A 24,207-nucleotide genomic window follows, 5' to 3' on the forward strand; every position below is an offset into this window, starting at 1 on the left:
ACATCATAAGAGAGTTCTAAGAGCCTGCTAAAATACCTTCAAGCACACATACAGTATGGTGTGCCTAATTGTCCATGTGTCCTATCACAGCTTTGTCGACCCAGACCCTTCATGCTAGATAGGCTGGGGCCTCCCTCCTCCCTGACGCAGAGTAACACAAACACACATTGCAGACCCACAACAGACCAGACAGCAGCATTTGCATAACTAATGTAACGCCCTCAGTTTTAAAGGTCTTGTCACACCCGGCCAGACGTCTGGCAGAGTAGCGCTGAGGGGGCCTATCCGGGGGCTTCTTACTGCCTTGTGGGTTTAATTAAGCAACGGTTAGAGACACTCGCGGTCAGGTTAACGTCTCTCTCTCTCTCTCTCTCTCTCTCTCTCTCTCTCTCTCTCCGCTTGCCATTTCTCTCTCTGATGCTACTGCCTGCTGGGTAAGGGGGAAGAGGGGGACATGGCGTCGGAGGGGGAGAGGGGAAGAGTTAAGAGAGGAGGCAGATAAATTGTCTGCGTAGACGGCGAGGTGCATCGATTAAGGAAGACCCTGTTCTGAGGGGTTGGCGGTCGGGGCATGCTGGAGGTTTGGATGGTGGGTATGCATATATTTGGGCTGAAGGATGTTTAATTGGAGATGATAATCAAATGGTAACTAACTCCTCTCGGATGGATGAGTGTGTGTGTGTGAGTCACAGAGGGGAGAGCAAATCAATATAGAACTAGGGAACAGAGCAGGAAGCATTATATAATAACTGAACAGAATAGAGTAGTAAAATATATGTGATGTGAATGAATCAAATATTTCTGCATTGATTGCACTGTACAGTACTGTACTATGCCCACAAATGTATACATATCACTGTAACACTAATCCAAAATAACAAACCTGGGTGTGAAATGAGTTGTTCTCATTCCTGTCAAACCTTCTTTGAAAAGATATGCGCCTCAAAACAATTTCGAAGCACATACACTTACATGCATCAACATGCGCGCACAGGCCCACACACACGCCCCCGACACCCCCTCGAACACTCCCACGCTAATATTACATTTGAACTACAGAGCTAATACAACGTGCCAGCCAACCTCTAGGCTAGCTCTCCAGGTGAACACATAAAAGAGACACTGAAGAGCTATTAAATGCTGATCTTGACAAGTTTCCTACCGCCACACAACAAAAGATGACTAAACGCGCCCGCTGCATGCGCCTTTGTTTCATACCTCCAGCAACCAACCATCAGGTTACCTAGGTTTCCCCCCTTCCTCACATTCTCATCTTAAAGTGCCATTTGATTCTGACACCTTTTTTATGTAAACCATTTTAAAGTGTGTGTGTACCTGGCTGTTGCCGAGGAGATGAGTGGCATCTCCGAAAACATTAAAAGGCTCTCCCTGACACTGACGATACCTCCTCCAAGGCAAGGCAGACAAGCAGCCATCTTTGTTCTGCCAGGATCACGGTGTCTTTTGTTGCTGTCTGTTTTCATGTGCAGGTTACAGTACATGAACCTCTGACTCCTCGCAGGCTGGATGCAACGACGTGGAGTCTCACCCAGAATCTTTAAGGCTGTTTTGTAAAGACAGTTGTTTTAGGCAGGGTCTTTTCCATACTATTCCAGCTGTCAGAGAATGACTTGCAACACCTCTTTCTAGTCTACTACTGTATAGTGTATGCCTATCTGTGCAATCCTTTTTTCTACACTGTTCTTACAGAATATTTACAGTCACATGTTTTATAACCTACTGTGTACCTATACCCTAACCTAAATGAGAAACTAAGCTATAAAGTTGTCCATACAGTAAACAAACGTATCCGTGTTTACATGGAAGCCCATGTACAGTAGCGGGTGGATTCGGTAAGACAAAGTGAACTGAGTGTATGACTACAGACCACTAATCCGCTATAGCCATGCAGTCTCACACACAGCAAAAAATCTTGCTCAAGCTGCAAGGCAAACTTCTCCTCTGCTCCAAGGACTCCACCAGAATATAGTGTAACCTTATAGTATTGCCTATACTGCCTTTCCCCGAGCAAATTTCTGCTAGTGACATCCACCATGCTGCTCTATGCATTGCATCTTCCACTGGGGATAAGCACACATAATATCCATAGAAATACATTATGATAGAAATATACCTGGATAGAATTAATTCAAAGGAGCATCTATTGTTGGCGTGTCCATTGAATAGAGGCATGAATATAATGCACAATACATGTCTTGTCTGTCTGTAGAGGTTTTGTAAATAAAGCCAGTCTGGCTTTGAGTAATGTCTCTCTACACAGAGACACATTAGCCCTAATGCACATGCTAGTGCTACAAAAGGCTGTATAATTAACCAAACTTCTGCCTTCGGTTTTGCCTGACCTAAATCCTACAGCTCTGCTTTGGCCCTGGTGGGCTTCCATATCATCACAGAACCACAGTTATGGAGTTACGGCACTGTAATGTAAGGAAGAATACCCCTCCCCAAAATAGAACAATATCCCAATTTCAAAAGAGTTTGTGTGGAATGTACATGGACATTTACACCCATGAAAACGCTTGACGAGATCATTGTTTCTCAGTTAATTACAAATCTAATTAGAATATTCCAATGAATGCTTCGCCCCTTTTCTCTCTATTTTCGAATGAAGAGAGAGAAAGAGCCTAGCTACACCAGTGAGTGGCAACGTGATAACCTGTAATCTACGGCGCTAGCAAACACCTTCTCCTTTGATGTCCCCCACTAACATCCCAGGCAACAAAGCAGACCAATTACAAATGAGCTAATTACTAAATTGTTGATGGAGCATGAAGGGTTCATTCAGTCTGTCGCAGGAGCCATGACAACACTGAATGCAGCCATTGTGGGGCCCCCGCGTATCTATACAAGTTGCCATTCGTTTTTGACGCTCTTCACACAAGCCTATCAGGCCCTTTCACGGCAACTCGGTAAGCTGAATAGGAGATTTGGGTGTAAATCGGAGGTCATTTACATCTAGAGTTAATGTAGCCAGCCGCCGCACAGTCTATACAATCTATATGTCAAAATGTCCCCATTGAGATGCAAGCGTGTTTATCTCTTTGTTGGGCCCCCTCGATTAAGCTCGCAAAGAGCCGCTCTGGTACTGTGGAAAATACCCCAGAATAGGCCTCTACAGTTTCATTATTGAGAAACAAAAAATGTACAGCAGCTAAGCTCATCTTAGTTGATGAATGGCAACTTTTATACCATGGAACATAAGATGTCGTTTCTGCTGTGAGAAAGAGCCATGAGAGGCGCTTGGCTGGGTGACTTGAGGCTTTATCGGATTTCATGGGGGCCATTGTCTTGGCCTGTGGTTGTTAAGTGCAACTGTCATTGAGCTTGTACTTTTTTAGTATTAACACAGGAGACTGTAACGTAATGCACAGTCATGAAGTAAATTCACAGTGTAAGCTAAGACATGATGATATATGCAGTCGGTCAGTACAGGAAAGGGGAGGTGAGTTAAGACACAGTGTAGAGTAAATTCTTAGAGTAAGACCTACTTCAAAAACTGTCCGAAGTCCTCACAGACGCTTTCGCAGCCGGGCCACTTGCACACCCCATGACCGTAGAGAGAGTGGGAGGCTCCGCTTTCCTCATGTAACGAGCTGAGGAGAGAATAGAGAGAGGGAGATAGAGAGAGAGAGAGAGAGAGAGAGAGAGAGAGAGAGAGAGAGAGAGAGACAGGGGGAGAGAAGGAGAGGGAGAGAGAAGGGGGAGAAAGAGAGAGGGGGGATATATATAGAGAGAGAGAGAAAGGAAGAGAGGGAGAAAGAAAGAGACAGGTAGAGAGAGACAGAGAGAGCGAAAAAAAGGAAGGATCGGAGGTAGAGAGAAAGAAGGAGAGAGAGAGAAGGGTAGACTGGCGTCAGATTCATCACAAAAGGCTGCTGGTGGCTGTCAGGTTACCATCAGCGACAAGCAGGTCAAAACAGGTCAATTCAGCCCTGTTCTATTGAATAGTTCAACTGCCAAGGCTGCTAGGAGGAGGGAAGGAGCCTAATTAAGCCAAGGATGGAAGTCACTGTCTGCATCTGAAATAGCACCCTATTCCCTATATAGTGCACTACTTTTGGCCAGAGCCCATGAGGCTCTTGCTGCTCTGGCCAAAGGTAGTGCACTATAAAGGGAATAGGGTGTTTCTAATAACAGAAGGGTGAAAAGATGAGGGCGGGTGGCATAGCAATATGGTTAACATCTGATTATTGATCTAGAGGTTTAGCTATCCCCAGTGTTTTTGCAACCCCCTAAACAATGTGTGAGAAACCATCCAGCCAACCCAAATTCATAGAGGGACCAATTTCCTTTTCTTTTTTTCCCGACCCCTATTTATTCATCTTGTAAAGTGATCAACGGAGGACTTTCAAGTAAACATGAAAAATCCAGACGGCCATATAATTTTCATCATGAGATTAATAATATTCTCTGTAATTTATGTTATTTTGAGGACAAGAGGGGGTTCTGCTTGGGAAATGGCATCCAAATAAGTTATGACCCTGAGTAGACAGCACATCCTATTAAAAGTGACGGTTTAACCTTTCGGCTCCACTTGTTTCTGTATTTCGGGGGTTGGAGGGTGTGTGTGTTCGTGTGTCGGTGTGTGTGTGAAGGGGATTTTGTGTGTGTGTGAGAGCTCACACAGGGTTTCTACAGGCAGGCTTTCCCTCCATCGATCCACTGTGTGTTAGTAAGCATCTCTCCTTGACAATACTCCGTGTTCGATCATTACGAGACGCCCCCCCCCCCCCCCCCCGGGGGACACTAACAGATAAAAAGTGTTTTCTTTCTCTTTTTCTTCCCTCCCTCCACCTCCTCCTGTTTTGCTTTCTCTTCTAGGGGACGTCTGCCTTCTAAAGATATATTTTTCAAGCCCCCTTTTAGTGGTGGTAGCAGATAGCATCTACTTTAAACCAATTACACAACACATCCACCTCCACTGAAGTCGATCTACCACCACTACACTACACCCCATTCTTATTATATCGCAGGAAAGAGCCTTGAATAATACATAGACCCTGATAGACAGATATGTGACCAGTGCTTTCTTCCAGTCAGAACCTCATATAAAGGCGGCATCACAAGGATAAATATTGTAAAATACCACCTTGGCATCATGTATTCTGTTTACATGACAAGCGGAGCAACAAGGTAATTTCAAAAGAAAAGAGCCACTAAATACTTAATGTACATTGCGGTTACCTTTGCTTTCTGCTCGTACGGTAGTGTATTGCTGCCGGTGTCTTCCTTGCTTTTGATATGGTGTAAGCAACTGTGTTCAATAGCATTCTATGCTGTCCCTAGGGAGGCCGAGGCTGTTTTTTGAATATTACCAAGACACTAATAAACTATTGAACAAACAAACAAAACATCATGTTCAACCCGGCAGGAACAGATAGGTTTTTTCTTTTCGTTTCTAAACGGGGACAAATACTCTGATCGGGAGTTTCTATAGATAGATATCAAATGTATTTGTACATTATTAAAAGCCATAAAACAACAAACAACTACCAGCCAACAACAAGCTTTTTGTGCGTCCTAACTTTTGTGTCTACAATGTGTTGTGTGGTGAGTGGCGGATGAGTTGCTCACTTTCCGTACCTCTCCCTTTCCCGTTCCCTCTCTCGCTCTCTCTCTCTTCTGGAGTTGAGTGCGGGAGACTGGCCATTGGCGATGGAGTGGTGGGAGATGGGAGGTGATGCTTTGGAAGTGGTAGAGGAGGTAGTCGAGGAAGAGTTGGTAGTGGTCAGGTCCAGGCCGCCGCCGCCGCCGCCGTGTTTGATGCCGTTGTCCTCCATGTTGTGGCCGCCACCGGTCACGTCCTTCCACAACTGTTGGAGCTCTGCTGGGCTCAGTCCAGCTGGGAGAGGGGAGAAGCAGAGGACCAAGTTACAATACAGTTTCACATACACTACTATGCCCGGAGCTGATGTATTGTAGACTACATAAACACAGAGTCATCACAAACCAACACAAATAACTTCCTCCTGTTTACTGGCTACATACATCTCTAACTTACTTGTTGATACACCGCCCAGGCTTAGTCTTTTAACCAAATGACACACGGCTACACTGAGAGATTAACTGGGATGATCTCTTGTTAGTGGTTCTGCTTAATAAGAATGCAGTGTTCCAATGAAATCTACAGGGAACCACGGGCATTGATCCACAATGGCTGCCACTGGATTACATTCATAGAGAAAGCAGAATTCAGTTAGCACAGATTATATTTTCTAGCTAGATAAACGCGCATTGTCCTTTTGTTTCAGCCTCACACTGGTAATTAACTCCCCTTCTTTTGGTTTCTTCATAGTTGTTGTTGTTGTTGTTGTTGTTTTCGCCCCCGCCATTTTGGTAAACACGTGTTTACTTCTTGGCGAGGTGAGAGAAAATGGAAGCTGCTTCTTCGCTGCTTACTGTGAGGCAGGCGGTAAACAACAACAACAACCCAGAGAGGGAGGGGTGAGCAGGGAGCGAGGGAATAGAGAGGGAGAGAAAACACTCACAGACACAGGAAGAGACAGAGAGACAGGCAGCGCTAAGAGAGAGAGAGAGAAAGAGAGATAGAAACAAAGAGGGAAATATAAAGAGAGATAGAGAGAGCGGTGTGGCCGCCGGCAGTCACATGCGCTATAGCCCCCCAGCCCCACAGCCCCTGAAGCCCCAGGCTCTCTCCCCTTCCCCCTCCTCTCCCCCCTCACTCCCTCCAGCCACCTCCTTACCTGGTGGCATGGTCTGCCCGGGGAGGGCTGCCTGTCCTGGGGCCGGGGGCAGGGAGAGCAGGCCCTGGCGCTGCATGTTGAGCAGGTGCTGCTGCTGCTGGAGCTGTTGCATCTGGAGGAGTTGCTGCTGGAAGACGAGCTGCTGGGCAGCGAGCTGCTGCTGATGCTGCTGCTGCTGCTGTTGCTATAGTGAAGAGGAGCAGGAGGAGGAGGAGGAGGAGGAGGAGGAGGAGGAGTGGAGGAGGAGAGGAGCACAAATTACACAAATTAACAAGAAAGTGGGCGCCCACACTGACGACGAGGACGCTTCCATTGCCGATGCTGCTGCTGCTGCTTCCATGATCTTAACTGCCTGTCTCTTTTCCTTTCTCCTTTCTCTCTCTTTCCTCTCCTCCTTTTTTGCTTAGTTCCTGTTCTATTCTGTCTCCTCCTCTTGCTGAACGAGGCAGAGCTAGGCACACTGGGCTGATAGACTGACTGCACTCTCCCCTCCAGACTGCTATGAGATGAGTCTTCTGAATGATATTAAGCCCTGGGTAATCCCTTCCCCCAACAGCTGATAGTTAATTGTCTTGCATTTGCTGATGGTCTATTACAGCTTATGGGGCCGAGGGGAACTCGCTGGGAGATTTACAGCAACTGAGCACACCAGCGTTACCCCCCCTCCCTCCATCTCTCCCCCCACCCTCCCAAACCTGTTTACTGCTGGGCCAGCCAGACAGCCGATTGCGTAAGCCCGAGCGAAACAACAACATCAACAACAACAACAAAAAACGACTGCCAAAGCAACCACAGAAAAACAAGCTGGAGGGGAAGGGAAAAAAGCCCTGACTTTTGTGGCTTAATCATTACAGTACTATTCCACAGGCAAAAACACAACTATAAATCAGACCTATAAGCTGATGCTATTGCAGATGTCGATCAGACAGCTAACTGTGTATTACCATGATATAATCTGTTTCTATAACAGTAAACATGCCAAGAACTGAGCATCATTTCATTACCAGTTTAATGGCACCTCTTTTTCACAGCTAAACATGTTTAGTCCTCAGTGGGCTGTGGATGAGATCTCTGGTGGTCTATTAGGAAACATGGGAGATACTGGAGCTATTGTAAAACTGGCTGTTAGCTCTACTCTCTCTCTCTCTCTCTCTCCCTCTCTCTCTCTCTCTCCCTCTCTCTCTCTCTCTCTCTCTCGCTCTCTCTCTCTCTCTCCCTCTCTCTCTCTCCCTCTCTCTCTCTCTCTCCTCTCTTTACTCTCTCTTGTTGTCTCTCTCCCCCCTCTCTCTCTCTCTCTCTCTCTCTCTCTCTCCTCTCTTTTTCCTCCACTATCTTTCTAATATCAGAAAATGTAAATTCACTCTTTTTCTGCCAAGAATTACAAGACCAAGGTGGCCATCGAGAGACACTCCTGAGGATATATGTGGAGGCAGTCACACTTCACAGAGAGACAAGCTGCAGTGGAAGACCCTTTCCTTTCTAGCCTGGGGGGAGGGGTGGGGGGACAGACAAAACTTGTGATGCGCTCACTGGAAAACAGACTGCATAATGGAGCAAGTCATGTGGATTGGACCCGCCGTCTCAGGAGAAATAAGGGAGCAATTTCTATTCTATATTTGATGGCGACGGAAGGCTGAAAATTCTATTCACAAATCCAAACAGAAACAAAGCCTCCGGGAGGTCAGTAGCAGCTTCCTGTAGGGTCTGCATAATGGGCCGCTTGAAGAGACAGAGAGAGAGAGATGGAGGGAGGAAGGGAGGGGGGAGGGGATAGAGAGAGAGGTGTCTGGGAAAAGGTGTCTGCGATACCTTTTTTCTGATCAATTTAACTGCTTCCCCATGTTTTGTTTAGATTTGGCCCCGGCACAGCGCGCGGCGTGCTACGATGTTCGGCTCCTGTGACAGACTGCGAGCCTCGCCCAGTAGACTGGCGGGCTGTCAGTGTGATTTATGAGCGCGACACACTCTAACTTTTCTGCTGCTCACCACTCGGCCCAAACCCACAGAAGCAGTTCATTAATCAGCAGACCCTGTGACTCGGTCCTCTCTCTCTCTCTCGGCTCAAACTGGGCTTTTTAGCTTTTTAACATCACGTCCCCACATTTACATGTTTTAGAAGGAGGGAGAGAAAACCCCCAGTCATTTCTCCCCAAGTCTCCCCCAGTGACAGATAACAAGTGTCAGTGCTTTGTCCATCAAACACACACTCAGGCACATACAGCACACACCACGTAACACTGGGAGAACCATTAGCTAACATTAGAGAACATTGGCTTTGGATTAGTTAGCTTGGTCTGTGGAATCCCAGAAATATGGGGAAGGTTTCCCCAAACCACAGCTGCTAACCTGAAGACTGAACTGAGTGAGACAGCCAGAAAGACATAATCTAGACTTCTTCCCTGCTTGTTTTGCATGTCTGCCCATTCTCTCCCACTCCCACTGTCAGGCCATTACGGGTCTAAACAGATACCCACCTCTTTTGCTTGCTTTCCAGGGTGCTGCTGTTGTAAAAGCTGTAGGTGGAGCTGCTCCTGCTGTTTCTTATAAAACTCCTGCAGATGTTGCTGGGAGGGGAAGAGAAAGAGAGATGATAAAAACATTGCAGGTAACCTAGGAGAATATCCATATTATCTTCTGGCTATGTAAATAGACATTGGCAAATGCTTCTTTGCTCTTGGTTTCATTGGTATGGTGTGTGACGTTTTGGGCAGTGGAAAGTCTAGATTTACTGAGACAGAGTATATTGACCATATGGTATAATACTGTAGCAATGTGTTTGTAAAGTTAATAAGAAATCTGTTTCCATACTAGAGCAGCATAAATAGCATTGGCCAAGGTTCTGACGTGTTGTAATTCATTTTGTTTGTCGTTGTTTTTCTTTTTTTTGGTTGAAAATGAGGTGACACGACAACACCGACACATGTTGGTTACGTATAACACATCATTGAAGTGCCATAAATAATCGTATTCATTTTCTAGCAGGGGGGACACATACTGTAGTCTCGCTCTCCCTCCATGTCTTCTCCATATGGACTTTAAATGGCCTCGCACAGTACTGGAGGGGGCACAATTAATCATATTAACTAGTATACAGTTTTTGGTCTAATGTCTTGACAGGCACTGAAATGCTTTAAAGTGAATACAGCACACTCAAAGGACCAGATTCATCACTCTAAAAGTAATGTGTTTAGCACACATCACACATAACATCCACTGTCTGCTGTCTATGCTACTCTCAGTGACTCCTGAAGATAGAGGAGGTACAGTAGGGTCTTATAAAGAATATACAATTGCAATCAGTCTATAGCCTGCATGGGACATCTTCCTGAAACTTAATTAATTCATAAATTCCACTAAAGAGGGTAGTTAATTAAACAATAGTTCCCTACTTAAGGCTTTCCTCACTGCAGTCTATCTATGAAATAATGATGAAATTACAAGTCAACTCCTTCCATACATGACTCAGCCTGTCTCACTTCCTGTATTGACTCCATCCCTCTTTCATTGACTTCCTCATAACTACAGTAACTATGTCTTTATCCTGACAGCTTTTACCTTTCCTGAGGGCTCCCAGGAAATAGACCCTCGGCGGAATACAGGTAATTGGTTGTGATGTGGTCAAGTGCGTCACTTCTAGTCTCTCTCTTTTATAACTGTGTCAAGGGCGCAGCGGGCGTGGATGTACTGTACATTATGTGTGGTGTGTATACAGTGCAACACAGGCAGTGGGTGTGTGTGTGTGTGTGTGTGTGTGTGTGCGGTTCACTGGGTGCAGGCATTATGTGACCATATGCATGTAACTGTGTGTTTATGACTATGTAACTATGTCTGTGTGTGTCTAGGTGAATGTCTCTCGGTGTGTATTTGATTGTGTGGATGTGTGTGTGTTATTACGCATGTCTCTCTGTGTGTATCTACTAGGTGTGTATCTGTTAGGTACCTGCTGCAGCATGACGGCCTGCTGCTGTTGGAGCAGGGCCTGGAGCTGCTGAGGGGATAGGACCTGCTGCTGAAGGATCTGCTGCATCTGCTGGGGGGTGATCACCTGGGGACTCATCATGGCCACCGACACCGGCACCTGGAGGGAAGTGTGTGTGGAGGGGGGGGGGGGGGGGGGGGGTGGAGGAGAGAGAGAGAGAAGGGGGAGCAACAGAGGTAGAGAGAGACAGAGACAGAGAGAAAGAGAGAGAAAGAGAGAGGGAGGAAAGGACAGAGACAGAGAGAGAGAGCGAGAGAGCGAGAGCGAGAGCGAGAGAGAGAGCGAGAGCGAGAGAGAGAGAGAGAGAAAGAGAGAGGGAGGGAGGAAAGGACAGAGACAGAGACAGAGAGAGAGAGAGAGAGAGAGAGAGAGAGGGAGGAAAGGACAGAGAGAGAGAGAGAGAGAGAGAGAGAGAGAGAGAGAGAGAGAGAGAGAAAGAGAGAGGGAGGGAGGAAAGGACAGAGACAGAGAGAGAGAGAGAGAGAGAGAGAGAGAGAGAGAGAGAGAGAATGCGTCAGGTCTGGCTGGCCTCAGAGCCCACTGGGAGCATGGTCATTGGGGACCAAAAGGTAGAGGAAGCATGTCTCCCGTCACCCTTGTGCTGTGGCACTCAGTGCTGAAGGATGGATGGGTGCTGTGCCTTTGTGTTTCCTTGCCTTATTTTTGACAGTCTGCCCGGTGGGAGAAGAGAGGGATTTAAATAGACATATACCCTAATTAGCTGAACCCTTGAACCGCCTTAGGCATGCCTATTAGTGGCGGCCATTGTGAAACAGCAGGAAAATGCACAACTCCAAAGTTGATTAAAATAACACAGTTGAAGTGGACACTTGGTATGCACAATCAGCATGCAAGCACCCAGACAGAGCCTGAGGTTGGAGATCACTCAGAAAGAGCCTTGGAGAGACAGCGAGAGAGAGATTCTTAGAGAAACTTGCTCTGAGAGGAAAAGAGAGATTGGGGCTAGTAGACAATTCTGTTTATAGAGTGGAATTAACAGCTGCCTTTCTACAGAGCACAAAAGTTCTTCAACTTCTTCATTCTCACGAAAAGCAGCTAGAAACACATTTCTTTCTCCCGATTGACGTGTCATTTTGAAAAAATGTATGTCATTTTTTAGGTGATAAGAATCATTCAATTACTAGCTGCTGTCAAAGCTGCTAGAGAAAACTTCACCAAAACAAAACAAAGATAGATATTTCTCAGCCAAAGTCTTATAAGACAGTAGATAGTGACCTTCTAACACAACAGATCAATAACAAAGCAAGAAAGATTCAACTTTTCATTGCTTCTCACTTTGAATGCCTGCATGAGCACATAGCAACAGGGGAATGTAGCACTAATGTTTATATCACTTTTCATTCAATTCATGTCTGGTACGTTTCTTTTACAATGACTGAAATGAAAAGAAACGCTGGGATGAGTTTGTTTACTCTGCTATGCTGCTGTGAAGTTTGGAACAAAAACTAAAAACTGTTGAACGAAGGACTTTGAAACTCTCTCTAGAGTCATTCACTTTCACCTGTTGGACACATGGTTTAATCTGAAAGTGTTATTTGACTGCAAGGGCTTTAGGCATTTTAATATTCTATTACACATCAAACCATTACAGATGCAGAATAGTCTACAAAATAGTATCTTATGCTAAGATAGGATTGATTAAATCTCTTGCAGGCATCTTTAAAGAATAGGACTATACTGAATCTGTTAGTATGTGGTTGTGGCCATTCCATAGCCCCGGTTAATTGCGACATCGTTTAGCACATAGTCGTTATGACAGTATACTACAACGGCATGACAAAAAGGGCCAATAAGACCCTTGTGCCCCCCTAACGTCTAACGCTGCTGTCTAATCAAGCTGCTTGATTACTTTCCATACATCTCTCCCTGTATCCCCCTCCCCTCCATCCCCCCATATCTCAGGCCTTGACACGTCCTTGTTTTGCTCTTCTCTCCCCTCCTCAGCCCAGGTTCCCCTCTTTGATTAGCTGAGACATTTGCATGGTCACTACACATTTTTCATTTTAGAAGTCATTATGCATTAGCGCTCCTGATCGCCCAGCTTGACTAATCCTGATGAACTGAAAATCACAGCTGAAGGTCAAACTCCATCCCCAGCCCCATCCTCCTCCTCCCCACTGCACCGCCACATTCATATTCAAACAAATCCTAGCCTGCCACAATTGTTCATTAGGGTCTTAGAGAGAGTGTGCGTGTGTGTTGGCGTGTGTGTGGGCGTGAGTGCATGCATGAAGGCTGTTGTGGTATAGCAGTAGCCTCACTCTCTTCTGCACTTCGTTAAGGAGACACAAAACAAAGAGGCCGAACAAAGCATCAAAAGTCACAAATTAAACATCTGCATGTAACTACAGTGCCTTGCAAAAGTATTCATCCCCCTTGGCATTTTTCCTATTTTGTTGCATTACAACCTGTAATTGAAATGGGGTTTTTATTTGGATTTCATGTAATGGACATACACAAAATAGTCCAAAATGGTGAAGTGAAATGAAAAAATCTTTAAAAATATCAAAAATATAAATAACGGAAAAGTGGTGCGTGCATATGTATTCACCCCCTTAGCTATGAAGCCCCTAAATAAGATCTGGTGCAACCAATTACCTTCAGAAGTCACATAATTAGTTAAATAAAGTGCAATCTAAGTGTCAAAAATATTAATTTTCACAAAGTCTGGTGCCTCAGTTTTTATGATGGCAATTTGCATATACTCCAGAATGTTATGAAGAGTGATCAGATGAATTGCAATTAATTGCAAAGTCCCTCTTTGCCATGAAAATGAACTTAATCCCCAAAAAACATTTCCACTGCATTTCAGCCCTGCCACAAAAGGACCAGCTGACATCATGTCAGTGATTCTCTCGTTAACACAGGTGAGAGTGTTGACGAGGACAAGGCTGGAGATCACGCTGTCATGCTGATTGAGTTAGAATAACAGACTGGAAGCTTTAAAAGGAGGGTGGTGCTTGAAATCATTGTTCTTCCTCTGTTAACCATGGTTACCTGCAAGGAAACACGTGCCGTCATCATTGCTTTGCACAAAAAGGGCTTCACAGGCAAGGTTATTGCTGCTAGTAAGATTGCACCTAAATCAACCATTTATCGGATCATCAAGAACTTCAAGGAGAGAGGTTCAATTGTTGTGAAGAAGGCTTCAGGGCGCCCAAGAAAGTCCAGCAAGTGCCAGGACTGTCTCCTAACGTTGATTCAGCTGCGGGATCGGGGCACCACCAGTGCAGAGCTTGCTCAGGAATGGCAGCAGGCAGTTGTGAGTGCATCTGCACGCACAGTGAGGCGAAGACTTTTGGAGGATGGCCTGGTGTCAAGAAGGGCATCGAGGAAGTCACTTCTCTCCAGGAAAAACATCAGGGACAGACTGATATTCTGCAAAAGGTACAGGGATTGGACTGCTGAGGACTGGGGTAAAGTCATTTTCTCTGATGAATCCCCTTTCCGATTGTTTGGGGCATCCGGAAAAAAGCTTGTCCGGAGAAGACAAGGTGAACGCTACCATCAGTCCTGTGTCATGCCAACAGTAAAGCATCCTGAGACCATTCATGTGTGGGGTTGCTTCTCAGCCAAGGGAGTGGGCTCACTCACAATTTTGCCTAAGAACACAGCCATGAATAAAGAATGGTACCAACACATCCTCCGAGAGCAACTTCTCCCAACCATCCAAGAACAGTTTGGTGATGAACAATGCCTTTTCCAGCATGATGGAGCACCTTGCCATAAGGCAAAAGTGATAACTAAGTGACAAAACATCGACATTTTGGGTCCATGGCCAGGAAACTACCCAGACCTTAATCCCATTGAGAATTTGTGGTCAATCCTCAAGAGGCGGGTGGACAAACAAAAACCCACAAATTCTGACAAACTCTAAGCATTGATTATGCAAGAATGGGCTGCAATCAGTCAGGATGTGGCCCAGAAGTTAATTGACAGCATGCCAGGGCGGATTGCAGAGGTCTTGAAAAAGAATATTGACTCTTTGCATAAACTTAATGTAATTGTCAATAAAAGCCTTTGACACTTATGGAATGCTTGTAATTATACTTCAGTATACCATAGTAACATCTGACAAAAATATCTAAAAACACTGAAGCAGCAAACTTTGTGAAGACCAATACTTGTTTCATTCTCAAAACTTTTGACCACGACTGTACACCTGTTCTGAAAGGCCCCAGAGTCTGCAACACCACTAAGCAAGGGGCACTACCAAGCAAGCGGCACCATGAAGACCAAGGAGCTCTCCAAACAGGTCAGGGACAAAGTTGTGGAGAAGTACAGACCAGGCTTGGGTTATAAAAAAATATCAGAAACTTTGAACATCCCACGGAGCACCATTCAATTAAACAACAACAAACCTGCCAAGAGAGGGCCGCCCACCAAATCTCACGGACCAGGCAAGGCGGGCATTAATCAGAGAGGCAACAAAGAGACCAAAGATAACCCTGAAGGAGCTGCAAAGCTCCACAGTAGAGATTGGAGTATATGTCCATAGGACCACTTTAAGCCATACACAGAGCTGGGCTTTACAGAAGAGTGGCCAGAAAAAAGCCATTGCTTTGGCAAACACGTTTGGTGTTTGCCAAAAGGCATGTGGGAGACTCCCCAAACATATGGAAGAAGGTACTCTGGTCAGATGAGACTAAAATTGAGCTTTTTGGCCATCAAGGAAAACGCTATGTCTGGCGCAAACCCAACAACTCTCATCACCCCGAGAACACCATCCCCACAGTGAAGCATGGTGGTGGCAGCATCATGCTGTGGGGATGTTTTTCATCAGCAGGGACTGGGAAACTGGTCAGAATTGAAGGAATGATGGACGGCGCTAAATACAGGGAAATCCTTGAGGGAAACCTGTTTCAGTGTTCCAGAGATTTGAGACTGGGACGGAGGTTCACCTTCCAGCAGGACAATGACCCTAAGCATACTGCTAAAGCAACACTCGAGTGGTTTAAGGGGAAACATTTAAATGTCTTGGAATGGCCTAGTCAAAGCCCAGACCTCAATCCAATTGAGAATCTGTGGTATGACTTAAAGATTGCTGTACACCAGCGGAACCCATCCAACTTGAAGGAGCTGGAGCAGTTTTGCCTTGAAAAATGGGCAAAAATCCCAGTGGCTAGATGTGCCAAGCTTTTAGAGCCATACCCCAAGAGACTTGCAGCTGTAATTGCTGCAAAAGGTGGCTCTACAAAGTATATACTTTTTTTTTTGGGGGGGGGGGGGGGGGGTGAATAGTTATGCACGCTCAAGTTTCACAACAAAAAACATTTTGGATCTTCAAAGTGGTAGGCATGTTGTGTAAATCAAATGATACAAACCCCCCAAAAATCAATTTTAATTCCAGGTTGTAAGGCAACAAAATAGGACAAATGCCAAGGGGGGTGTATACTTTTGCAAGCCACTGTAAATGCACTGTGCTTACAGCTTCAGTGTTATTAAACCTTAAGATACATCTGTGACTTGCAATTACCCTGGGGTCCACCCCGTTCAATTGTTGTGGACAGGATGACAATGCTTTCATTAAAACGCATTAATTGGCTGCTTGAATGAGGATCCTGCTGTTAATGTGGTTGACAAAAGGGGAAGATGGTGTGAGTCTGGGTTTTTAAATGTAAACATGTAAATAGTGAAAAGACAAACAAAACCATATAATGAATCACTACACCACTAAACATTAACAGCCCAGTTGTACAGGATGAGGATAATACTGTATCTGAACAACAAGCCAGGAAAAAATTCATACATCCTGACAAGGGATATAAGGGGATTCAAAACTGAAAATAGAAAAACAGGCAACAAATGAAGTCAAGGAAGTGGCTTTCCCGCTTTCCTTAGCTTTTTAGCTAATCATCTTCATTTCATCGCTCTTCCCTAAACAAAAAGAGAGGCAGGCGAGGCGGAGGAGAGAAAGGCCCCGGCCCTCAGTTCATTGTTGAAGCCCCAGCACAATGCTAATTCCAGGCATTTAACTGCATGCTTTTCTGCTTGACGTATCAGAGCCTCCAAGATGAAAGACGATAAGTAATTGCTCTCCTGGTTCTTATTCTTCACTGACAACCCAGAAATTTAATTTTACACACGTTCATTTACATTTCCGAGTATATGACATGATAATTGCCGGAATATAACACCTCCATTCCGCAGGATACTGCAGCCCGGGCGCTTGATTGACAAGAGCAGTGAATTGAAAGGAACAGAGACTGAATTGCTTCTCCTCAAAATGATTTTGCCACGAAGGGACAAAATTAATGAGCATTTACAGGGACCGTCGCATCATAAACACGGGCAGACAATGAACGGTCCTCTCACACACAGGATCACACAACCCCCATGATATCCAACAACGCTAGGTTAGCTAGCTAGCTCCTCTGTCATCCAAAGGAACCGCATTACCAATCTATTATGACAAAAAAAACTTTATGGGATTTCTTAAATCACTAGAAAATTAGCTACAGTTGAGGTTGGTCACTGGGGAGGTCGGTAATAACAGAAACGGATGGTTCTAATTTTTTGTTCTAATGTGCAAATTGTTCCCAAATGGGCATGTTCCCAAATTATCCTACTCCAAATCCACCAAAGTAACACATCATATAATTGGTATGTGGGTTAACATGATTCTAAACAAAACAATACACAGCATGGCAATCAAAGCAGGCTTGACCGCTCTCTGTTCGCTCCCTATTTGTGTATTTCCTTTGCCTTAAGAAAGCCGAGGAAGGAATATAGGAAAGACGATGACGATCAACTTGAACTTTGGAGGCCATGTGGTTTGCTGCTTAGCTCCAAAGTCTGAGTGCAGAACTAAGGACCTTTAAATTGGATCCTGATGAGAAAACATCGGCCGCCCCTCACAAGAACAAGCACATCATTAAGGTGCTCTCTCTCGCTCGTCACACTCCGAGCTAGAGAACGAACAAGCCTCTTCACGGCTGCAAAAGGTCAACTTCTTCTCCGGAGAGAAGTGATCAGGTACCTCTAGACTCCGCCAAGGCAGCAGTTGCGGGTTATTTCCGGTGAGAGGCCTCGTATTTTGTTTGATTTGACTGAGAATTGTGCGATTAAAAACACACCGCCGCTCGGTGGCTCTCTGCATCGAACCGGACCAATGGACAGGATTAATGCACCTTCAGCGATTATACCCACTTCGACTTATCTTTACGACAATGGATTTACGACCAAATCAAATTACACTAAAGGCCGTAGAAGGAGATATCCCACAGTATCAGAGTTAAAACTTAAACAATTAAGGGGTGAAAAAAATGAATTTCTCTCAATTTCTGTAGAATTCACCTAGCGGTAATAAGTGGGGGAAGTTCCCGATTAGATGTGGGACTGAGGCATAAACAGGACCGGAGATGGGATGGTGAATGGAATGAATAACGTTAGGGCCACTTCAGCACTAGCTGAACGGTCTCAGAGCTGCCACAGATACTGTTAAGATAAATAAAATGAGAAATGGAGGGGCGTAAGGTGGTAATTACTTGAGCTGCTTGGCAGAGACAAGCTTCAGTGTTAATTAAGGTGTTAGACCCGTTTTAGCCCAGAGAAGAGAGAGGGATAGAGAGAGGAGCGAGAGAGATAGAGGATGGAATTCCTCCAGTGTCCCCCACTAATTCATCTCAATCCCGGGCTCCCCAGGGGCCGTGGGCCCCAAACTACAGACTCCCTCTGAGCTGCTGAACTTCTGACCCCTCCAGTCCCTTTCAGCTGACACTGCTCATTTACTAACCAATTACTGCCAATGGTGGCCAGGCTCTTATTGATAGGGGGCTACTTCACGGCCAGACCACCAAGGCTCCCTCCCAGACCACCAAGGCTCCCTCCCAGGCCACCAAGGCTCCCTCCCAGGCCACCAAGGCTCCCTCCCAGGCCACCAAGGCTCCCACCCTGCAAGCTTTGCTAACTTTTCAGAACTTCTCAGAGCAGAGGGCATAGTGTAATACATAGTGTAATGGCTCTTGCTCTTGTTCACACACACACACACACACACATACACACACACACACACACACACACACACACACACACACTTCGGATTAGGAGATCAACACTCCAGATTGTCAGGACCAGAGCTAAGTAGATTAGAAAATGTTTTCCCAAATCACCACAGTATGCGACATGCAATCTATCAAAACATAAAGACACCTGTCCTCTAATAAAATAGTTAGGGGGTTATGGTAGGCTCAGTGGTCTTTCAAAACATATCTATCTCTGTGTAGATAATCCTGATTCCCTTTTCATTGATAAAGCTGAGGACATGTACTGTGTACCGGTAATATGTCACTACAACAGTGTCTATAATAGTGTTTATAGCCTCCAGTGGCTAGTTGAGTGGAGCAGACACACTGTATTATCACACTAGCACTCTGTGCTGTCTTTCCCAATTGATATTTCTTAACGGGTCTCCTAGCAGGTATCTTGGTGTGTGCCGTAGTAGCTGGTACTCTTGGAGGGAACAGGTACTACAGAGACCACTGGATCAGCCGCTTCATCAAATGACACGCGCTAAATTACAAGTGCTTCAAGCAGCTCAGTGAATTATAGTTCATCACTTAGAACTTGCTTCCAACCACCAGGGCTGCTACACGTATCAGATCTGCCAGTTAGTATCCAATTAACACCCGGGCCAGAATAATCAGATTGCATGTGTAAGGGTATGGTATAACTCGCTTATTGCTTCCATGCATCTTCTGTCAGAAGGTACATTTGTTGCTGCTACATCAAAGGTCTGGGGATGTGGCACTTTCTTCATGTATTTCTACTCTGCTGCCGCTTGCCTTGGGGTTATATAGAACCTCCTCTGTCCTTGCAATTTAGCAATCTTGTCCTGTAGGTGTGTGTAACTAACACAGATGGGGAGAAAAGAGAATAAAATCTTGTTTTCTTGTTACAAAAGCATGCAGTCACTGAGGGTGTTTGAGTAAAAATGTGCTGACACTTCTTTTCTCCTCCTTCTCCAAGAGTCAACAGAAGGTTTCTTCATGAATAATAACACAATGTTTTTCAGAGGTTATAATTTTTTTCTCCTATTTTGAGATCCTACCACTACCAGGAGGAATGCAGAGCAGATAGATTTTAATAAATGTAAATGTGAAATTCCATCCTCCATCCTTAATCTACGTTTCCTACCTTGTCCTCCAATGTTTCTGTAGCCTTTTCTCAGTGTTCTGCGTTCCAGATGGGGGACTATAGTCAGATGAATGTTAAGGAAAGTGGCGTAGGGATATTTTACTGTGATGAGATGTATGGTGCTGACCTTTAAAGCAGTGACACCCTCAGGATGGCCCAGTGCCCACAGTCTGATTGGGAGACAGATCTGGAGTCACTAAACCACTAAAAAAGGCAAGAACCAACATCATATCTATAATACAGCTCCTCTCATCCATAACCAACCAACAGCCAACCTGGAACAGTCAGTCATTTTACATGGTTCAGAGTATGTTCATTCCAGGTGGATTTGGTGGCATGATACTTGGTGTCATTACTGTTAAATTGCCTTAAAAACATGATATAGTGTTGGTTGACGCGCGCCTTAAAAACATTGTCTAAAAGAGAAACTGCTTTCTAAACACCTGTCATGGCTCAGGTTTTGCATGGCTGATGGTTAACCATTAACTACTAGAGAGTCAGGGAAAGTCAACGAGGAGGGGCTAGGGAGTCTACTATGTCTTCTATGCTAATCGAGCTGAGGGGCAAATCCAATTTTAACCTCTGGCACTGATCTTTTGTCTGGGGTTGCACAATGTGAAGAGGCATGGAGGGTCTAGCTAGCTCCTCCACCACGGGGTGTCTTTGACACACAGAGTGAAGACCTCCTTTGTTCATCTACAGCTCTGTGCGATCACCTCGTTAATGCCCCTCTCACACCGAGTGTGTGTGTTGGGCAACCCTTTCCAACGGTCTTCAGAGGACATCTACGGGACGTATCCTAACGCCACGGCAGCCCCTCACTCACCGACACGTACACGCTGATCCAGCCCAGATACAGCTGTTTACTCAAGCCTTCCCCGAACACCTAACGTGCCTCCCACACGGCGCAGCGTCATCGTTATTCAACACACACGTTATACATGTGTCACTGTGCCAGGCTTTGTGGTGTACCCAGTGTGTTAAATGCACGTACATCACAGGTAAATTGCTAAAGCAGCCAGGGCCTAGCCCACATCAAGGCAGGAGGGAATCAGCCCCAGACAATAGAAAACAAACAAACTAACAAGGGCCTCATTGATGGCGTCTGACAACTTGAGATGGTGATTTGGTTTGGGAGAACAATTGTCAGATTGCAAAGGTCTCAGTAATCCTCCCTTCCCTATTCGTCATCTCGCACGTCTCTTTATTTGTATTCGAAATGTCAGTGTATAAATGCGTTCGGGGAGATAGATATTGCCACAGTGAGAGGGAGAGTATAGCAGTAGAACAGAGACGAGAGGGTGTTGTGTGCCTTGGGAAATCCTTGTAAGCAGCATGGCGAAGGCGAGGGGATTTACTGGGAGAAATAGGTGTTTATTGAGTGCTCCCATGGGCTTACTGGGTAATGATAGACCTGTCACATTACGCAAATGTGGAAAAGCAGCTTGTGCCGAGCGTCAACACCGCGATGAACCTTTGGATAGAATTAGTCAGGCGAGAGCCTTTAGCCGTTAATACAAGTAATTAAAATTGCAAGCTGATGCATTTATATGCTTGTGTACTAAATAATCTACAGTGTATCGTCTTCCCTGCTCTTAAATAGTGAAAAACGCTGGGATTTATCAGTGACTTAGAACCGTATAAGCAGTAAGCAGGCCTGTCACACTAATATTAATCCATTCCATGTTTCTAGCTGCTTTAATAAGACAAGGCGATCAATTCTCTGATACCTGCAGAGGAACACATGCAGCTAGTGACTCAATCAAAACAGGTACTATTGAAGCATGGGAGATATGGAGCTTTTCCGGCCTTGTAATCCAGGTAAATAAAGCTAGATTGTTGGGTAAACTCAATTGGAAGGTCGGCGATACCGTTCCGTAAAAGTGTTCCATATGAACATTTGACAGTGTCATTACAAATCTCTTGGGTGATGTGGGCCCTGAATAGTTACATTATTGAGTACAGTATACATACTGTACTATTTATTGTGCGTTTTAAATGATAAAATATAAAAAATTAACAATAGAAAGACAAGTCAAAATGGTGGATTCAGAAATAAAATCATACAACTAAAGCATTAACCAAAGCAACCCAGTGGTGTTGAGTTGCTATACACCTGAACACCATGGACTAGCCTACTACCTCTCTACAAAGACTTTCAGTCTGGACATTAAAACAAAGAGGTGAAGATGTTAATAAAGGATGGATCAACAGATGGATTAACTAGAGTCACTACACGTTGCTCACACGGCCCCCGATTCATATTGATTCATATCGCTAACATGAGGAGAGGATGGGAGTAAGCAAATGTAAATATTCAATATTTACCATTCTCTGCTGTTATTAGAGCCAGTGGATCGGTCATGGACCAGCTGCTAGTGCTATCACAGAGACTTACCCCCATCCAATACTATTCCCCACTCCTCACAAGTATTGCACAAGTACAGCAATTTGCAGATCACTTACTGGGTTGTGAAACCCATTGTTTTCTGTATGCAGTATACCCAACTGGTAAAATGCTACGGACCTAACAATACTTTATAGAAATAGAGAATAGAGCGCTTTTGTTTGATAAACAATTAATATCTTCAAACTGCCAGTAATGCTCATTTCTTTGCACGAAACACAAAATAAAAATGATCAGTGAATGAATATGCCTGATAATATTAACATTTCTCGACACAGACACATTTCCTCCATTTGAATTATTTAAATGAAAAAGAAAGTGTGACGATGGGCGGCATGTTGCTTGAACCTTATCTTTTCGCCATCATGTAATGAGATACACTGTGGTGTGACTCCAATTGAAGGTGTCGCCATTGTTAGACTCTGTGAAAAATATTAACGATGAGGTTAACGCCAATTTTCCCCATCTCTCATTAAATGCACAGGGGTTGATAGCACTTATTAACCGAGTGGAGGGCACTCACTCTCACGCTTCAATTTTAACCCCCCTAAAAAAACATGAGAAGCAGTCGCAGATGTCAAGGGGCTTACATAATTGTGAAGCTAGCAAAGCAAATAACTGTCTTATTATTGACTAAATGAGCAGAAGGATAGATCCTGTGTGACTGTGGATGGAGAGAAGGAATAAACAGGAATAAACAAGGGAATAAGAGGAGGAGTGAAGGAAGAAAGGAGCAGATGATGCAGTGCGACTGTGACCTTTATCCAAATCACTGACAACAGAAATAGACAGTAGCTATGAATCAATAAGGCAAATGAGCGTTGAGGAGTTCAAATGACAGCTAGTTAAAATGACTTGCCTTTTAACAACCATTGGATTCAATCTGACATGTTGTGCAAATAAGTCACCTCTGGATCTGGTGGCGTTGCAATACTATGGATCAATTGTAGAAAAGGGTTGAGATCATTGATGTTGCACTTCCTACTTCTTCTACTTGCAAACATTGTTGTTTTTCATTCCATACAATAACCTATATCTTAACATAAAGAAAAAATACTTCATAATACTTTATCGTCTTTAACCCCCAACCAAATTCTATAACATCTGATGAAAGATAGGAAATAAGACAATGTGTGGAGACATTGACCACCAAAAGTTGGAATAACAGAGGCTGACAAAGATCGATTTGTTTCTTTGTGTATGAAACCGCTTGCTTTGCTTTGAGGACAGGCTGTCCCAGGTTTGCGAATTCCAATGACAGGTTCCAGAATTGCATTGCCAAATCAAACACACTTGTGGAGCAGAGGAAATCTTCTTTCCGAGACAGCATGTATTATGGATGGTTTTAAGAGATTAGTGACCATGCTGCTCACCTGCAGTGGACGCTGTTTGTCGTTGTTCTTTGGAGATTTCAGGCCACTGCCTGGCTGTTGTAAGAGTAATTGCCTCGCTGCTTGTAGGGCCTGGAGAGAGAGAGAAAGAGAAGAGAACATGGATAGGGAGAGAGAGAACAGGGAGAGAGAGAGAGAGCAGGGAGAGATAGAGAGGGGGTAGCGAGAAAGGGGGAGAGAAAGAGAGGGGGGGAGAAAAACAGAAGAGAGAGACAAAGAGAAAAAAGCCCAAAATTAGATTTCTTTGGGTTGACAACCAACCAGAACATCTGAAAATATTAAGAAAAGCTAATAAACCATCCGAAATCTGTCAAGAAATGTTTTCGGCGACACTCTCTGACATGGCTTACAATACACCAGAGATCCATTTTTGTGATAATTCACACAGAGCCATGATCAAGGATAAATACAGTAGTCCCCTGTAGCTCAGTTGGTAGAGCATGGCGCTTGCAACGCCAGGGTTGTGGGTTCGTTTCCCACGGGGGGCCAGTATGAAAATGTATGCACTCACTAACTGTAAGTCGCTCTGGATAAGAGCGTCTGCTAAAT

The 24,207-nt window shown here is 44.7% G+C and overlaps 1 protein-coding gene across 12 annotated transcripts in view; it reads right to left on the minus strand.

Moving 5' to 3' along the window:
* Positions 1-23,786, minus strand: part of LOC311129838 (forkhead box protein P2-like) — a gene marked incomplete at its 3' end in the record, with an annotated part of 49,245 nt that extends 25,459 nt beyond the window's left edge. For 3 of the 12 annotated variants that reach the window (XM_084162328.1, XM_084162326.1, XM_084162322.1), the window contains exons 1-7: positions 23,641-23,786; positions 10,666-10,803; positions 9,721-9,780; positions 9,200-9,289; positions 6,726-6,909; positions 5,605-5,863; positions 3,510-3,614 (exon numbers count right to left, since the gene is read on the minus strand). In XM_084162328.1, coding sequence (XP_084018454.1) covers positions 3,510-3,614; positions 5,605-5,863; positions 6,726-6,909; positions 9,200-9,289; positions 9,721-9,780; positions 10,666-10,803; positions 23,641-23,760 — 956 coding nt within the window. In that variant the 5' untranslated portion in view covers positions 23,761-23,786. Of the gene's footprint in view, positions 1-3,509; positions 3,615-5,595; positions 5,864-6,725; positions 6,910-9,199; positions 9,290-9,720; positions 9,781-10,665; positions 10,804-23,640 lie in introns of all 12 variants that reach the window. The other 9 variants (XM_084162332.1, XM_084162330.1, XM_084162323.1 and 6 more) reach the window with 5 other exon arrangements.
* Between the last annotated feature and the right edge of the window lie 421 nt (positions 23,787-24,207).

Source organism: Coregonus lavaretus (assembly GCF_964263955.1).
Source record: "Coregonus lavaretus genome assembly, chromosome: 5".
NCBI lineage: Eukaryota > Metazoa > Chordata > Actinopteri > Salmoniformes > Salmonidae > Coregonus > Coregonus lavaretus.